At 65.3% G+C, this 12,988-nt stretch overlaps 1 protein-coding gene across 1 annotated transcript in view; it reads right to left on the bottom strand.

Moving 5' to 3' along the window:
- Positions 1–4,661: 4,661 nt before the first annotated feature.
- Positions 4,662–12,988, bottom strand: part of EFNA2 (ephrin A2) — a 38,807-nt gene continuing 30,480 nt past the window's right edge. Inside the window, exons 2-4 of the mRNA XM_064497435.1 lie at positions 9,572–9,864; positions 7,569–7,634; positions 4,662–6,656 (exon numbers count right to left, since the gene is read on the bottom strand). Coding sequence (XP_064353505.1) covers positions 6,535–6,656; positions 7,569–7,634; positions 9,572–9,864 — 481 coding nt within the window. The 3' untranslated portion in view covers positions 4,662–6,534. The remainder of the gene's footprint in view (positions 6,657–7,568; positions 7,635–9,571; positions 9,865–12,988) is intronic.

Raw genomic sequence — 12,988 nt, 5'->3', positions numbered from 1 at the left:
GCCGAGCAGAGGGGAAACGCCACCTCCTTAAACCAAGTTAATTAAGTTGCTGCAATGGTTTCCTGGAGTTTGCTCTTCGGGTTTTTTTTTGGAGAGCAGTTGCCTTGAAACCTCCATTCTCTGCGGTCTGGGGAGAGGAAGGTCTCTGGGTGAATTAGCATTTATATAGCTGTGCCTTGCATTTCAAACCCCCTTTATCTCTATTAGCACCTAATAAAGACAGAGCTTTGCTCTAATTCATAATTATAGCGCTGGATGGAAATATTTGTGTTTCTATTCCCTGGGAGTTTGCCTCGAAGCCCCTCAGCCAATTCGGAGTGCAATATCCCCGGGTTCCCCCCCGCTCCCGCCAGCCCCGCGCCGGGGCCGTCCCGCCGCGGCGGAGGCGCTCGGTGCCGCGTGGGGCAGAGCTGGGGCGGCCGGACCCTGCACCCGCCGCGCCGGGGAGGACGGGCCGGGGCGGCGCGAAGGCGTCGAGCGGGTGGTGGGCGAGGAGACCCGGGCTGGCACGCTCCGGCGGTGCCCTGCAGCGAGGCCACAGCTGCTTGCACCAGGGGCGTTTGCACCAGGGGCGTTTGCACCAGGGGCGTTTGCACGAGGGAGCGATTGCACAAGGGGAGTTTGCACAAAAGGGGTGCTTGCATGAGGGTCACTTGCACGAGGGATGTTTGCACAAGGGGTATTTGCACGGGGGATCGCTCACACAGCGCTCTTGCAGGCCAGGCCGACAGGGACACCGGGGAAACACCGCAGGCGGGACACGGCCCCGGCTCATCCCTCGCGGCATCCGTGTGCCCAGCTGCCGGGGATGCGGCTGCGTCCCGGGCACCAGCAAGACACGGCTCCATCGGGGCCGGGATGCTCCCGGCTGCCGGAGGGCCGGATCCGGCCAGGAGCCAGGAAGGGCGGCGGCGGCGGCGGCACCCACCACACCGCTGCACCAGCCGCCGCGGAGCTGCCTGGCCGCGCAACCCCTCGTTGCACATTCAGTGCACTCCCGCGCGCCAACGGCTTTAAACTGCCTTAAGTGGTTCAGCGGGGAACTGGCGCCGGCGGTGCAGCGCTGCATTACCGCAGCATTAGGAGTGAAGTATCGATCCTAATCCCCTGCTTCAAAAATAGGATTATCGGAAGGGGAGGGCGGGAGGGGGACGCCCGGCCGCGGCGCCGAGAAGGGGCCACGCGGGGCTTCTGCCCCCGGAGCGGGGCGGCCGCGCCGTAGCTTTGCTCATTTTTGCTATTCTTATTCCTTCCCCGTCCCCTTGCAGGGCGGTGGCAGGACCCTCGTGGGGCTCCTCTGTGCAAGGAGAAAAGGGGACGGGGGTGTCCAAAGGCTGCTCCCGGCCCAACCCACCCCCCCGGCGCTTTTGGGTTTTTTTTCCCCCAAACGGGGACCTGGCAGCACCCGGGGACGTGGGCACCGGCCGCCACCGCCATCCCGCCGTCCCCGCGCACGGCTCCTGTTTCGCTCCTAATCGCCTCTTCTTAGGCTTTAATCCCCTCTCTCCTCCCGGCTGGGTTTTCCTCTCCTCCGCTCGCTCTCTTCTTCCTTCCCTCCCTTCTCCGCCTCCCCCCCCCCCCCCCCGCCGCAAGACAAATTACCCTTAATGATATGCTGAAGGCCATGACACCCATGTTGTCTCTTTGTCATCCGTCGCGGTGCAGTGTGAAAAGATAATACAAAATGCGGCACTTATCTGCAATTGCGAGCCAAGACAACTCGCTAATCCCTTAATGCCGCCGCGGCGCGGGATCCCGCGGCTGCCGCCGAAACCGGGGCCGTGGGGCCGAGCCGGCACTCCCGCGCTGCTCCCGGCCCGGGGGCCCCGCCGCCCCCACCGCCCCCGCGTAACCGCAGCAAAAACCGAGACAAGCCAGAAAAACCAGCAAAAAACCCTAAAGCAGCGCTGCGACGCGCAGCAACGCGGAGCAAAGCGCGGGGCGAGACGCCAGCGCCGAGCCCCATGGCCGGCCCCGCACCGGGCTGCACCACGGCCACCCCCCCGGCCCGTCGCCCTCCCCGGCCCGCTTGCAATTACTCCTCCCCGGAGCAGCCGAAGGCTGTAAACACCCTTTTATTTGTCAGCCGTGTCCCCGCAGCCTGCGAGGCTGCTGGAAAGGTAATATATGATTTCGGTCCTCTTTGCTTGATGATGTCGGGATTAGGAGCCCTACATATTTTATAGAAACCTCTCCATGATCTTCCTTTATAAATCATTCAGCGAGGAGTGTCTTTTCTTGGTGTGCGATATAAAATATTTACCGGCGTGGATGAAGGCTATTCATCCGTGTTTACCCTCCCGCTCGGCAGCCCGGCGACGCTCGGGCAGCTCAGCCGGCCGCCGCGGGAGCTGGGAGACTCCCGAGTCCTGGGGCTCCGGGGGCAAAGCGGTGCCCGGGGAGCTCGGCCCCGCTGGGGGGTCTGGGGGTCCCCCCACCCCAGGGCCGCCAGCAGCCCGAGCCGGGGGGGCCCGGCAGCCTCCCCATCCCGGGAACGCTGTCCCGGGAGCGCCGTCCCCGTCCGCCGCCGGTGCAGCCCGCGGCACGATGCGCTGCCCGGGCCATTAGCATTCACTGCGCTTCCTCCCATCTGCTACCTGGCAGGGAAATGAAAACACGTTCTTCCCGCAGCGGGGAGGTTCCCGCGGAGAGCCCCAACTTTGCAATCATTCCCGGTCCCGCGGCGCTCCCCCCCCCCCCGGCGACGTTCCCATTACCGGGCTCGCCGGGACAGGCGTCGGCACGCGGCGCCGGGCGCGAGGCTCCCGCTGCAGCAACTGGCCCGCGCGTAATGCCGGTCGCCTGCGGCAGCGGCACCCGCGGAGCCGGAGCGGACGATGCTCCGCGGGGCCGGTCCCTCCCGCGGCTCCGCACCGGCACCGCGCCGCGGGCTGCAACCCGGCCGGCCGGCACCGGGCATCGCCGCGGCCCCTTCCCACCGGCATCCCCCCCCCCCCGCAGCACCGGACCGTCCCGCCGCCGCGGCACGGGGGGGATTAACAGCTCCAGAAACAACCCCGATGTCTAGTGGCCTGAAAAGTCTCATTTCCCGCCGGCGAGGGCCCTGCAGACCTGGCGAGAGCCGCGGCAATTACACAGCCGGCTGCCTCGCGCCGCGGAAATCGATGGCTGGGAAGGGCCGGCGCCGGGGGCCGCGGTGCCGCGCGTGGCCGGTGGACGCAGAGGGATCGGGCCGGCGGGGGATTTACGGCTGCGGAGGAGATGACGGAGGTCCCGAGGTGGAAGCGGGATTTGTTTCCGCCAGCCGATGAGATTCCGGCCCTTTTCCAGCCCCGGACACGTGGGATGAGAGCCGCTGCTGGAGAGGGGCTTCCGCCGCCCGCGCGGAGATGCCGGCGCGAGGGAGGGACGTGCTGCCCCGCGGGATGCTCCGCCGTCCCCGCCGTCCCCGCTCCAACTACAAGAGCGGCAGCGACGTGGGATCGGTGCCGGAGGAGGCTCAGGCCCGTAAAACCCCTTTTCGGACGCCGGCAGCCAGACGGGACGCGCTCCGGGCCCCTCCCTCAGCGCGCGGAGGAATTCCCCGTTTCCCGACGGCGGCAGACGCTCGGGAAGCGGCAGGGCGAGACGGGAGCCGGCTCCGCCGCGCGAGCCCATCTGCTCCGCTGCTCGTCCCCACCCGGCGTCGGAGCAGCCGGCGCTTTTCCCGCGCCGCCGCGGAGGGGCCCCGGGGCCGGCTGCCAGCAGCGACGGCGGCACGCGGGAGGCCGGGGCCCCGGGCTCCATCACCACGGGAGCCAAACGAGCCATTTTAGGCCTTAAAAATCCCCGACTCCATCAATTAATGACTATCAAAGCTCAGTCTCAGCCCTGCGCCTGCCAGCTTGCTATTTTTACCTCTGCATTTCCAGCCCCAAATGTTGAAAGAATCATGAGTCAGGCCTCAAAAACCGACAGAATTGGCCTAAAGATCTTTTTTTCCCCAAGTCCGCGCCGGCTCCTTCTCCGGCGGCTCCGAGCCGGCTCCCTGCCCCACGCCGAGGCCACCCCGCGTCGCGGTTGCTGCTCCTCCCCGCCCCTGGCACGCAGATGGCCCTTATTAGAAAGCAACATTAGGCTCTCACCCTCTCGTGGCAAACTTCAGCGCCCCGGATCAGCCGGACGAGCCTGAATTAATTAACAGCGGATTGTTCCTATTCGGCTAATTATGCTGAAATATGCATTAAACGCCGGAAACGAGCAGGGGCTGCGCAAAAAAATTATTTAGTGGTTAAAGCAAGAGAGCAGCTGGGCGCCGCGCGCGCGAGGGCGGCTTTGCAGGGGGGATCGGCCGGACTCGCACGGCGGCACCGGGACACGGGGCTCCTCGGCCCCGGCGGGCGTCCCGGCACGGCCGGCTGCGGCAGGCCCCAAAAGCAGCGTTTTCCGGCTTTTCCCGCGCCGCCCGGGCGCGGGGGGGAACCGAGGCAGCGGCCGGCGCGAGGTCCCGCGGTGCCGGGGACGCCGGGGCCCAGCCCGGAGCGCTGCTCCGCATCGCCTCCGATAATTAAGCGCTATCAACAATTGCATATTAATTAATTTAATACCCATTGTTACTCATTAAGGCGGTAATTAAATCCTTCCGGTAATTAACGTGCCGCCCGGCAGAGCGGCCGGCGGGAAGGGCGCGCGGGACCAGGCAGCTCTCCAACGCACGGGCCTCACAGGACATTTACTTTTATTTTATTATAAAAAAATACAGAATCCAAACCAGGTGGTGACGCGGTTACCATCAGCACGACGTCGAGGACGAAAGCGGCGTGTCTAAGGACGAAGCTAGGCTGAACGGAGACCCACAAGCAAAGCCAGCCCCCCCCGCGGCGGGGGCTGCTCCCCAACGCAGAACCACCCGGACCGACCCGAACCCGGGCCCAGACCCCCCTGCGCCCCCCCGGACCCCCCCCGACCCCGCAGCGGCACGGAGCGCTGCTTCCTCACTCGCTTCTCCTTAACTCTCTCACAGTCGCTGTACACAATATAGATATTTATATATATAATCTATATATATATATAAAACACAGACCGAAGGCCAGGCTTCACCACGCTGCCGGTGGCGGGGGGCCGCGGGGGGGGGGGGGCTGCGGAGGCCCCCGGCCGCGGCGGGGTGAACACGGTGCTTTCGCTTGCCTTCGAGAACCACGACCTGCTCTAGACACACGGGGGGCGGCGGGGCGGGGCGGGGGGGTGGCAGGGAACGCGGCTTTTTTAACCGCTTTTTGTATTTTTTGGATGGTCGAGATGAGCTTATTGCGAGATTTCAGCTTCCTAGTCTAAAAAATAAAAATAAAATAGAAATAAAATAAACCCTTCCATAAAATTCATTCTCAACAATACATAAAAAAAAAAGGTCACAGTATAGCACCTGCCGGCTCTATGTACAGGGACGGAGCGGCCGAGCCCGCCGCGGCTCCCGGGCGGCAAGGGAAGGCTCTGGCGGGCGCTCGGAAAAGGCGTCCGTGGAAAGGGGTCGTCGCTGCGGTACGTTATCCGTCATCCCGCCGTCCTCCCGCGCCGGGCACGGAGCCCGCGGGAGCTGCGGCCGGGACACCCCGGCACGGCGCAAGGCGAGGAGCGGCCGCGGGACCCTCGCTGCGTCGCCGCGCGCGGCCTCGGGCCAACCTCAGTTCTGCATTTCTTTTTTTAATGCAAAGGAGGGAAAGGGGAAAGCAGCCCGCGGGCAGCTCCCGCGCCGGCCCGGCACCGACCCGCCGCTGCTGACGGCTGCAGGGAATCGAGCCCCGGGGGGGGGAAACGCGGGTTTGGGCTGGGGCGGGAGGGGAGGGAGCCGGGGCCCCCGCTCCCACCAGCCCCGGGCAGCCCCGGGCAGCATCGCCCCGCCGGCGGGGCCGGTGCTGCCCCCGCGAGCACCGCGGCAAGGAGGCGGCGATGCCGCCCGCATCCGTCCGTCCGTCCGTCCATGCCTCCGGGCTGCCCTGCATCTGTCTGTCCATCCATCCGTCCGTCCGTCCGTCCGTCCGCGCCCCCGTCTCCGCAGGGCTGAGGCACGGGGCCGCCCGGCGCGGCAGAGCCCCCGGCACCGTCCTCGGCGTCCGTGTCCGGCCGGTCCGGCGTCCCGGCGCTGTCCGCGGCTCCCGGCCCGGCATCGCTCCGGCCGCGTCCGGGGGCCAGCGAGGGCCGAGCACCATCAGCCCCTGGCACCGCCGCCATCCCCGGGAGCGGCACCCGCCTTGCGGCTCAGTCTCCGGCACGGGGAAGCACCGAGTGGGGCAAAACCAACAAAACCAAAACAAAAATAAAAAAATCTTTTAAAAAGGGCTCTATTTTTGGTCTAGAAATGTAAAAAGCAACATCCTAGGGGAGGGTCGCAGCCAGCCGAGCCGCGGCGGCGAGGAAGGCGCCCTCCGGCCCGGATCCGTCCCCGGCGGCGGCGCGGCGCTTGCGGTGGCTCCCGGGGCTCCGACGCCGGAGCGGGGCTGCGCCGAGCCCGTGGGATGCGCGGGGCCGCTCCGGAGGCGACTCGGGAAATCGGGAAAGCGGAGCGACGGGCGGCGCGGCTCGGCCCCTCGCCGGGGGCTACGAGCCCAGCAGCGTCCAGACGACGGGCACCACGGCGAGCACGGCGCGCGGCACCCCGAGGCTGCAGCACGAGTTGTTGCTGGTGAAGATCGGCTCCGGCGACTCGTACAGGGAGTCGTCTAGGAGAGAGGCAGAGCGCGGCGTGAGCGGGCGCGCGGCCGGGACGCCCTCCCTCCCGCCAGCCGCATCCCGCAGCGCCAGCCGCTTTTCCCAGGAAAACCCGGGCGAAGCCCCGGCCGCTCGAGGCAGCCCTTCGTCCCCGCCAGGCACCGGCACGATGACACCCTGATATCGCAAAAAGACTAAAAAACACCATCGGGAGGGATTTTTCCCCCCCCATTATGTCCTGGACCAAACAGAATGATTTTTTACAGATGGTTTCATTATATTGGGTTTTATTTTAAAGCCGTGCAAACAAAAAAAAGAGAGAGATCCTTTTAAATGGTGACATTTCACAGGCACTCAGCCCTTCCCCGGGGAGAGCTGCTGCCATTTGCTAATTACACGTTAACAGGAGAAGAAAATTATTAATTTGTTTTTTTAAATGGCTGAGTTATTTGATTCCGAAAAGTAGCCACTGCGCGGAGATTACCATTTTTTCTTTCTCCCATCTGAAACTCAGCGGCAAACGTCCGCCGTGGGGACGACGTGCTGCCCCGAGCCCGGTGCCGGGGTGCCGGCAGGGGACCCCCCCCCCGCGGAGGTGCCGCTCGGCCGGGACGTGGGGCAGCCGCCCCCCAAGACCCCGGCGGGGGAGACCGCGGAGGGGGAGCCGCTGAGGCGTGGCCCCCCCCCGCCCCCCCCGCGGGGCTCCCGCTGCAGCCGCCAGGGCGAGCTGAGGCCTGGCGCGCTCGGTGCACGTCAGGGGCAGCAGCAAGCAAAGGCGGCGGGTTTGGTGCCACCGCGGCGATGCGGCAGCCTGCGCCCCGCCTGCCCCTCGCGCCCGCGGCATCGCCCGACGGCACCATCGCGGCTGGGGCGTTTGGGTCCGGTTCTCCCCAAAACGCTCCCCCCCCCCCGCCCGCACTTACTTGTCGGCCGCACGTAAACCTTCAGCTTCAGGCAGGGCCTGTCCACCATGTTGGGGGGAGAAGCGGCTGCGGAGAGAGAGGGAGAAAACCGCGGTGCCGTGAGCCCAGGAGCAGCGCGCGGGGAACCTCCTGCCCCCCCCGAACCTCCGGGCCCCTCCGAAGCTCTCCGAGATGCCGGTGCCGCCCTGGGCTGCTGCCCGGCACGGGCAGACGGGCGCTTCGCTGCTAGCGGGCTGCCAACCTGACCGCGCCTGCAAAACCCCCTCGACCCGGCGCCCCGGCCTGCTGCAGCCCAGGGCAGCTTCGCCGGCAGCGCGGAGGGACCCCCGAAAGCCCGCGGGGACGCGGGGGCACTTGGGGCTGCGGAGCCCCTCGCGCGTCCTCCTGGCAGTCGCTGCCAGATCACAGAGAAACACCGAGTGTCGGGGCTGCAGGGGGGGGGTTTGCACGACCTGCACACCGTGCACATTGCACACACCATGCACATTGCACACACCATGCACATTGCACACACCGTGCACACACCATGCACACACCGTGCACATTGCACACACCATGCACACCATGCACATTGCACACACCGTGCACATTGCACACACCATGCACCGCCGCACCGCTGCATCCCGGCAGCTCTGGTCCGGCGCCCGCGCTGCTCCGGGCTGCGGGAGCGACCGCGCGCCTCCGTGCCGCTCCCGTAGCGGGCAAACCGGAGGTGAAAGCACAGAATAAAAATCATACTCATTGGGAGAGATAAAGGCAGTAATTGCAATAATTATCTTGGTGAAAGTCCCCTCTCAACAGGAGAAAATGTAATATTTATTTATGTGTTTTTAAAGGAACTTCATTTTCCTTCCTTTTTTTGGGGGGGGGGGGGAAGGGAGGCCGGGGAGGGAGTGTTATTTGCAATAAAGCCTAATTTAAAGCAGAAGGAGAGGGGACCGGGGCGGCGTTCGCGCAGGCGCTGGCGGCAGGGACGCTGGCCCGGGCCCCTCGCCGGCTCCAGCCCTCCTTCCCCGCGCGACGGCTCGGGGCAGGGGCAGGGGCCCCACGCCGGCTCGCTCCCCCCTTTCTTTTTTTCTTGTTTTGCATCCTTTCCTTTTCTTCTCCCTCGCGCTTTGCCCAAATCGGGAAAAGCAGCCGCCGCCATCGGGAGAGGGTCAAGCGCCCCGCGCCGAAGGCCGGGCACCGAGGAGCCCGGAGCGGGTCCTGCCGCGGGCGCCGGCTCTTCTCCGTGACCCGGCGGCGGGCGCGGGTGCCGGGGGGTTAATGGCGCTCCAATTTGCGAGCTCGAGGAGGAGGTAATTTCTTTTCTTTCATGTCTGCTAAATACGGCTCCTCAAAGAGGCATAATTTCTAATGTTCCGCATGACATGAATCCTAACCGGTTTAGCAATGATCAGCTTCACCATTTACTTCTGTGTAATCTCTCCCTAACGACATTAAAAATAAAAAAAAATAAAATAAAACGGGGCGGGGGGGGAAGAGAGAGTTGTAGACGCAGTTATTTCACGAGTGACATTTTACAGGGAGAGAGAGAGAGGGGGGAAATGGTAATTTAATATAGATAAAAGGAACAAATTAAGTGGGCTGAAAACAGATGCTTTAGGAAAAAGGGGGAGAAATACTAAGGAAGATAACGGTGCCGGTTAGCTCCCGAGCACGAGAGGCAGCGCTGCCTCCCCGCGACACCGCCAAGTGCTCGGGGTCACCGGTTCTCGTCTGTTTTTGTTTTTTTACCCTATATCGATTGCAAAGCTCCCAGCGCCTGACCCCAGCCCCACCGGCTTATTTTTTCCCACGGCTGCAATGGGCTTGGGACGGGGTCAGCGCTGCTTTCTGCATCCTGCCCGGTTCTGACCTCCGGGTCCAGCCGCTCCGGGCGGGGTTAGGAGCAGCCCGGTCCTCGCGTCGCCAGAGGACCTGACCCCGCGGCCGCGGCCCCGACGCCTCCCCGGGAAGCGGCCGCCCGGCACCATCGCCCCGCGGCCCCGGCCCCCACTCACAGATGTAGTAGTACTCGTGGCCCGGGCGGAACTCGAAGCCCAGCGAGAAGGGGGTGAAGAGCTGGAACTTCTCGGAGAACTTGAGGGGCCCGCCGGGCGCGTCGGGCCGGTTGCACTCCCAGCGCTTGAAGCCGCGGTGGCGGTGGTCGCAGGCGGCGTGCCCCTCCGCGTTCACCATGTAGAGCACGTAGCGCTCGGCGCGCTCGGCGGGCGGCGGGGCCTCGTAGTGCGGGCAGTAGATGTCCAGGTAGTCGTTGATGCTCACCTCCACCGTGTAGTCCCCGCCGTGGAACCTGCGGGCGGAGGGCGCTGAGCCCCAGCCTCGCCCCGAACGACCCCCGCGCCCGCCCGCCCGCGGAAACCGAGGCCCCGCGCCGAGGCGGCGGCATCGCGGCGGGGTTTGCAGCCCCCCCGCCCCGGCGCCGGCTCCCTCCCGAGCCCCCCCCCGGCGCCCGGCCTCCCCCCCCCGTTACCCCTGCGCCGTTACATCCAGCCCCTCCTCGTTTTAAGATGAACAAACGGCCAATGGTTGGTGATGAGCAGCAAAAAAAAATCATTATTCCTCGCGATGCCATCAAACCTTTTGGTATTAATGCAGACGGGCGCCGCGATCCTATTGTAATTTACGTTTTTGGTGCTGATTATCTGGGAGATTAAGGGATTAGCGGAGCCGGGGAAGGACCGCGCGGGACGGCGGCGGCTCCCGTCTTCGGCAGCGAGGTGCCACGTGCTCCCGGGAGCCGCCGGCTCCGCGTCCCGCTCCCTCCGCGCCGCTCGCTTGTGCCGCCGGCACCGTCGGCTGCTGCATCCGGCAAAACCCCCTCGCTCCCATCCCCGCGCCCCCCCAGGAGCCAACCTGCCTTTCCCCCCCCCCAGGTTGAGCTGAGTTTTCTTTGCTAATTAATTTGGGGTTCCCGCCGCGCTGCTCTGCCTCGAACAGAAAGTCTGTGTCCGCAGCGGCGCGGGACGCCGGAGCATGGGAACGGCTGGGAACCGCGGGAAACGGCCAGGAATCGCGGGAAACGGCGGGGGGGGGTCCATGCCTCTCCCACTGCTCCCCGTTTTAGGGAGACTCTCTGCAGCACCCTGAAAAAAAGGCGATTTCAGGCCCCGGCAGCCGAGAACGGGGCTGAGAACGGCACCAAACTCATCACACGGGGAACCTGAGCGCGGTCCTCTCGCCCACCGCCAACACACCCCGGACCGGGCTGCCGAAAGCCCCGACGGCGGGGAGCAGCCGCGCGGAGCCCCCCCGCCGCCTCCCGCTCGTTACGGCCTTCGCGAGCCTCTGATCGAGCAGGCAACGGCGCTAATTAAGGAGCAGGGCTTGTCTCTCCCTCTCCTTCTCGCTCCTTCTCCGAGTCGCTCGTGCCAACCCTGCCCCCGGCAAGGTAACGTTTCAAAATGTAAAATTAATACAAAGGGCCGCGATTTACTGGGAAACAATTTTCAAACGCATACAAAACAATAAAAAAAATTTAAGCCCCCTCTTCTCTCTCTCCCTTTTATTTGAAAAAATTATTTATTTTAATGATTGTTATTAAAGCCCAAGCAAAGACGATTGTAACAGAAGGGCTCGTGCTTATCAGGGGAATAATAATAATAATTATATTTTTTGAAAAAAAATCAACTAACTCCAAGGGCCTTTGCTGGACCGACAAATTGCTGAATTAAAGCTGATTAGCGGTGATGAATGGCACAGGCGCCGGAGCGGGTGCGTGGGGGCTGCGGGGCGGGGGGGGGGGGGCCAAGCTGGCGCGGGGAGGGGGGCGGGGGTGAGGAAGCGCCGTGGGGAGCCGCCGGGAGCCCGGCCGAGGCCGCCGGACCGGCCGCGAGATTCACCCCCGAGACCGCCCGGAAAAGGGTGAACGTGCTGGGAAATGAGGGCAGAGAAGCAGGGCTGCGTTTCGCTCCTGGGCACGCGACGCTCGGGGCTGAATTTGCATTGGAGCCAAGGAAGCGGCCCCTTGGCAGCCCCCTTTTTGCAGCCCCCTTTTTGCAGCCCCCTTTTTGCAGCCCCGTTGCACTCGCCGCCCCGGTTCTCCTTCCCGAAAGCACCTCGGGGGCCCCCTCGTCCCGCACCAGCCCTTTGCCGAGCGCCGGCCCCAACGAGCACCGCGCCATTTAACGTGGGGGGAGAGGGAGAGGGAGAGGGAGAGGGAGAGGGAGAGGGAGAGGGAGAGGGAGAGGGAGAGGGAGAGGGAGAGGGAGAGGGAGAGGGAGAGGGAGAGGGAGAGGGAGAGGGAGAGGGAGAGGGAGGGCTGTTCCGCGCCTTGGAGGGACCCGGCTGCGTCCGTGCACCCCGGCACCCCCGGGCAGCAGCCGCCTCTGCCGGCCCCGCGCGCAGACACCCCAGGAAGGAGAACGGGGCATCTCTGCTGTTTCCCACCGCGCTGCCCCCTCCCTCGCTGCCCATCGCTGGCAGCGCCCGCACCCCGCGCTGCAGAAACCTCCCCACCCCATGGCCAGCAAAAGCCCCGGAGCCGCCCGCAAGCCGCCCCCCGGCCCCGGCCCCTCGCCGCGGGGGGACAGGGTCACCCGCGCTCCCCCAGCGCCGGCCGCGAGGCTCCCGGCTGCAAACGGCACGCTGCTCCCTGAGCCTGGCGCCGTCGAGGCCACGAGGCAACAGGTAAACCTGGAATATCCAAAATTTTAATTTATGTGCAAGGAAAAAAAGCTTTGCTCCTGCGAGGGTGACCGCCCAGGGGACACCGCGCTGCACCACGGCCCGTGCTGCGACGGGACAGGGCTCTCCGCAGCCGGGGGCCCCGGGAGGCCGCCGTGCCATGCCGAGCCGAGCCGAGCCGGCCAGAGACCCCAGTGCCTCGACCCGCCGGAGCAGCGCGGAGAGGCAGATGGTGTCCAGGTGGCTCTGAATTGATGAGTATCGGCTCGGGCCGGCGAGAGGTGCTAATTGGCCCCCGGGGATGCGGCACGAGGATGCGATGGAGCCGCCGGCGAAGCGCCCCCGACCTCAGCTCCGGCCCGGCCCCCGCGGCGTGGGACGGCGTGCGGCCCATGGCCCCGCGCTGCACGGCCCCCCGACCCGAGGGGCTTTGCAAGGGGACGAGCCGCAGGGGCAGCAGAGGGGCCAGAGGAGCCGCAGAGGGGCCGGAGGGGCCCCCCGCCCTCCCCCGGCTCGGGGTGACTTTGTCTCGCTACGTCTCGGATCCGTCCTGGCTGCTCTCCGCCGGCGAATCTTTATTTATGTCTCCGTTTCCCCCTGCTGATTCACCCCCTCCTATAAATATTACATTTCTGCCTGATCAAATATTCCCTCCCGGCGGCTTTGCTGAACGCTGCAATAAGCACGTTCCCGCGGCCCAAGTGGTTTTTAAAGCAGCCTCTCCCGGCACGAGCGTCTGCGGGGCTTCACCCCGCCAAAGCGAGCGTCCCGCGCGCCGCGGCACGGCCCTG

This window comes from Dromaius novaehollandiae, chromosome 25 (genome assembly GCF_036370855.1).
Source record: "Dromaius novaehollandiae isolate bDroNov1 chromosome 25, bDroNov1.hap1, whole genome shotgun sequence".
NCBI classification, from domain to species: Eukaryota; Metazoa; Chordata; class Aves; order Casuariiformes; family Dromaiidae; genus Dromaius; species Dromaius novaehollandiae.
This window is presented reverse-complemented; position numbering and strand designations above follow the sequence as displayed.